General features: G+C 34.9%; 2 gene segments (V, D, J or C); one reads left to right on the top strand and one right to left on the bottom strand.

Moving 5' to 3' along the window:
• Positions 1 to 493: 493 nt before the first annotated feature.
• On the bottom strand, positions 494 to 1,615 carry LOC127434701 (Ig kappa chain V region 3547-like). The segment is given in 2 exon segments: positions 494 to 866; positions 1,002 to 1,615. Coding segments are annotated over 2 exon segments (375 nt in total).
• Positions 1,492 to 3,036, top strand: LOC127434551 (Ig kappa-b4 chain C region-like). The segment is given in 3 exon segments: positions 1,492 to 1,497; positions 1,598 to 1,649; positions 2,578 to 3,036. Coding segments are annotated over 3 exon segments (375 nt in total).
• Positions 3,037 to 5,078: the final 2,042 nt, after the last annotated feature.

The raw sequence follows: 5,078 nt of genomic DNA, 5'->3' as shown, positions 1-5,078 counted from the left end.
TTTGTTTGTTTGTTTGTTTGTTAGGTTGCATTGAGTCATGTATTACAGTAGGTTAATCTTTATTTCTGTTAGATCTGTTTGCAGTGCCAAATTAACCATGAAACATGAATAATTCAGTTGCATAGCAACACTCTCAAACTCTCGTACACTGTTTATTGTTTATATGTTGTTTGTAATGTCTACAAGAGTATATATGTATTGTTTACAGTGTGTGTGTGTATTACAGAGTGTTCTCTTAATGTAAGATGTCTGTGAAGTGTGTCTTGTCTTGTTTGTGATTGTGCACTGTAGATCTGATGTTTTATGTGGCTGGAATGAAAAACTTTAATCAAGACCGACTAAAAGTTTTCTCTGGTGATTATTTATACTCATGATCAAAACCATCAAAGTGCACCTAAATTAATAAACTATTGGGAGACTGTGTGTGTGTGTGTGTGTGTGTGTGTGTGTGTGTGTGTGTTAGTGTTTGTGTGAGCAGCTGCAGTATCTGTCAGTGTATCAGTGCAGAGTGACTGACAGAGGTTTTTGTACGACTCTTTATCACTGTGTAAACCATCGAATGCTTTCAGGCCAGTGTAAACTCTGACAGTAATAATGTCCTGCATCTTCAGTCTGGACTCCACTGATGGTCAGAGTGAAATCACTATCAGATCCACTGCCACTGAATCTAGATGGAGTTCCAGACTCCAGGTTGTTGGCTCCATAAATGAGGAGTTTAGGAGCTTCTCCAGGTTTCTGTAAGTACCAGGCTAAACTAACACCACCATACACATCACTGCTGGTTTTACAGTTTATTTTAACTTCTTGTCCTGGTTGAGCTGCTGTTATTGAGGGACTCTGAGTGACTGTGTACTGTCCATCACACTCTGAAACACATGAAATAATAAACACAGAATATTTTACTATCTCAAGAACAGTTATTTGACACCTGAAGATTAAAAAATCATTTTAGTTTGAATGTGTAAAATATACTGACTATTAGCACTGAAATAGATTCTCACCAGCAGTGAAAAGCAGAAGAGAGCAGATAATGAGAGCGTGTGCTGTCATCTTTACTGTGAATGAGTGAGAACTGAAGGAACAGTGATGTTGGTTTGACAGTCCTGACTAACAGACAGTCTGATATTGTGCTTTAATCAGAGGGGTGGGACACACATTCAAAACTGTTTCCTCTCACCAGCAAATGTGACTGTTACAGGAGAACAGCAGCAATGAGAATACATTATTAAAAGAATATTACATTTATGAATATTAACAGTATGTCTTTATTATAAGTTATTAAATACATTGCATTCCAGTCAGTGGATATTCTCAGGAAGTTTTTTCAATGTTTTGATTTCTCATGAACATTCAACACAGACTTCATCACAAGAGTTAAGAGGAGTTAAAACATGCAATCATAAAACAATGTTATATTTTTATTTTTAAATGCATATTATGAACTATTCATATTTTTATTAGCAGTTGTCCAGAGTATGAATAACAAAATAAATGAAGGTATGTTTGTATGTGTGTTGTGTAAAGATGTGTTTGTGATCATGTGTTTAAAGTGCAGTTAGTGAAGCGCTCAGAGGTTTTTGTACAGCTGTTCTATTAGTTTGTATCACTGTGGTACACTTTCGGCAGCGGCACCAAACTGGATGTTGGCAGTAAGTAAATCAGCAAATCATTCTTTTAATGTTGCATATGTTTTATAATTATGTTGAATGTGTGTTTTATGTATGATTGTAACACTATGAGTTGAGGGATTTGTCTCACTTTTTTAAATTGTTTTGGTCAAATATTTTTCTGTTTCCAACTTGTCACTAAACAAGAAAATGTAGCCTATAACTCCCACCTGCTTCTAATGTTGTGATTTATTTATTTATTCATTATTTTTATAATTATCTTTTTCAATTCCTGATTAGATTCATTTAATAATTTGTCTGTTTTTCAAGAAATTAACGTGAAATTTTAAGACACTTAGGTTAATGTATTTGTTGTCAGCACATGTGAATTTGTTGCTCGTACAGAAGTGAGATGTGATTCAGTTTTTGTAGCTGTTCATGCCTCTGTTTAAATTACTGACATTATCATGAGTTCATAAAAATGGTCCTTCAATATGAAATGTTTATTAATGTAATATGGAAGATATAAAGTATTACTGTAGGAATTTTCATCAAACTATCTGTTAAAAGTGAAGTATTGTACAGAATATTTTGTATCCTACTGTTGAGGTCGGGCGATGTCTTTTTCATTGTTTCTTAATGTAAAGAGAAATATATGACGGAAAGACATTCTTCAACTTTTGTGTAAATCTAGCTGCAAACATACAAATTTATTGTGCACTTTATTGATAATGTCATCAGACCGTCAAACTGACATTTTGGTAATTCAGAGTCTTTGGGGGGAAAAAATAGTCTTTTTTTGAGTGAACAGATCAAAATGACAATAATAAAAAATAAACATTTTTTTAAGTAGCCTATCATAAAAAAAAAAAAAAAAAAAAAAAAAAATCTATCAATGTAATTAATTTAGTTTTAAAATGGAGAAAGAAATCTTTCCTTTTTTCTAAGTTGTCTATTGTGTATTTGTCAGGCAACACTCGTCCTGCCGTGAGCGTCCTGCTGCCCTCCAGTGAAGAGATTTCCACAAAGAACACAGCAACACTGATGTGTGTGGCCAACAAGGGCTTCCCCTCAGACTGGAGCCTGAACTGGAAGGTGGACGGGAGCAGCAGGTCTGAGAAGAGCAGTGCTGGGGTCCTGGAGAAGGACGGTCTGTACAGCTGGAGCAGCAGTCTGACTCTCTCTCAGGAGGAGTGGATGAAGGCGGTCACAGTGAGCTGTGAGGCCAGACAGAAAGACCAGCCGTCAGTCACTGGAGAAGTGAGGAGAGATCAGTGTTCTGAGTAGATCCTCTGGATTCTCTTCTGCTCTTCTCACTCATGTCTCACATGGAGACTAACAGTGACTTCTATTCAGACAAGTATATGTGTGCTTTTGTTATTCAGTGCTGTTTTCTGTTGTCAAAATTCAATAAATGAAACAATATTCAGTTATTTTGATTTCCTTTTGGTGTCTTTTGAATTTGAGAAAGTACTTTAACATTTCAGGTGATTTATAAGATCAGGGCTTTAGTTCACACTTTAGAAATAAACTTCACTCAATGAACCGTGAAAACACCTGCAGAGACTTTATGAAACAAGATCATGTAGTCAAATTAAGAAACTCATACACACAGTGTTCTCAGTAAATGTCACAATTTATTAAGAGGTTTTGAAATATAAACATGCAGGAGATAAATACTGTGGGGTCCAAAAGTCTGAAACAAAATGTAAAGTTATTATTGATATCATTTATTTATATAATTAATTTAATATATTTTGTTTAGCTATGCCAATGTTCTCCACTGGTGTGTGTGTGTGTGTGTGTGTGTGTGAGTGGTTTACAAGGAAATTTTTTAGATTACAAACTAGTAATTACGAGGTTATTATGCTATAAATATGGTTTATGAGGACACCGCTAGTGTCCCTGTAATTCAAACAGCTTAAAAAACACACTAAACAATGTTCAAGTTCAAGTTTATTTATAAAGCACTTTAAAAACTACAATATAGACCAAAGTGCTGTACATTAATATCATACAAAATAACACAATATTACTTAATACTCAATTAAATAAACTACAATAAATAAATAAATAAATAAACATAATAATAAAAATGCCAAAATGTTTCTATGAGGGTTAGGTTTAGGGGATAGAATATATAGTATAAAAATTATTAGGTCTGTGGAGAGTCCTCGTAATGATAGAAGTACCAGTGTGTGTGTGTGTGTGTGTGTGTGTGTGTGTGTGAGCAGCTGCAATATCTGTCAGTGTATCAGTGCAGTCACTATGGTTTCTTTGCAACTCTTAATCACATTGTGAATAAACCTTTACTGTCAATCCAGTGGTAACTCTGACAGTAATAATGTCCTGCATCTTCAGTCTGGACTCCACTGATGGTCACTGATGATCTGCTCCATTGCCACTGAATCGTGATGGAGTTCCAGTGTGAACGGTTTTGATGTTGTATACTAAATGATTTGTAGGTTTCTGTAGAAACCAGGAAACACAAGTCGTACAGTCACCATCTGACTGGCGTCCAATGAAACTGCTGGTTTTACAGGTCAGAGTGACTGTGTGTCCGATCTGAACATGTTTCTCTGTGGGAGTCTGAGTTACAGTGACCTGTCCTGTGGAATCTAAGGAACATTTAGAAGAAATTAAATTAGTTTTTTTGTCTTCACGAACTTACGAACTGAGAAACTTTTTAATTATGGAACAGTTCTGAAAAGGTGCGATTGCTGGTAAAACTAAACTACTAAAATTGTGGTTTGAACATGGTCACTGGAGACAGAGCTGCTCTATTCTGAGAGAAACAGAATCATTCAACTCTGACAATGCAAATGTGATTTTCACCTCACACTCTCAGATTCACTGTTTGATTGGTTAAATGATCTGAACTGGAACACACCAGTTTCACTTCTGCTCTATTGAGTCGTTCGACAGTTATGAAGTTATTTAAGTGACATCTTCATAAAACTTATGCAACTAATAAACTGCACCAGCTCATCTGTAACACGAGATGAAGACTTTTTTCTGTACTGTAGGTCCACAAGTTTGGACAGATTTTTTTCTTGTGCCAAAATCATTCTTTGAAATCCTTCTTTCATAAAACGTTATAAATAATCAAAAGCTTATTTGTTAAAAAATAATGTAAGGAAACATTTTTATTAAACTTTGGTTTAGCATTTTAAAAGAGTTCAAAAATGTATTTTATTATATCAAGTGATTACATATCAACCGCTTACCCTCCAACATTACTCTAAGTCTGTCACAGACACAGTCACATGACCAAAATGGAGGAGGGAAGCGTTCTGGTGTGCAGAACAAAAAATGAAAAACAATGCATTAAAATGAGGACAGCAATGTCCAAGTGGATTAACAGAGATTGGTAAGATTAACCTATCATTTTTATCACTAAGTCTTGATGTTAATCAACATTTAATGTTGTTGCCTGAGAGGACAAAGTGATTAACGTGAATATATGTTCAT

This window comes from Myxocyprinus asiaticus, chromosome 44, assembly GCF_019703515.2.
Source record: "Myxocyprinus asiaticus isolate MX2 ecotype Aquarium Trade chromosome 44, UBuf_Myxa_2, whole genome shotgun sequence".
NCBI classification, from domain to species: Eukaryota; Metazoa; Chordata; class Actinopteri; order Cypriniformes; family Catostomidae; genus Myxocyprinus; species Myxocyprinus asiaticus.
Note: the sequence above shows the minus strand (reverse complement) of the source record. Positions and strands in the feature narration are given on the sequence as shown.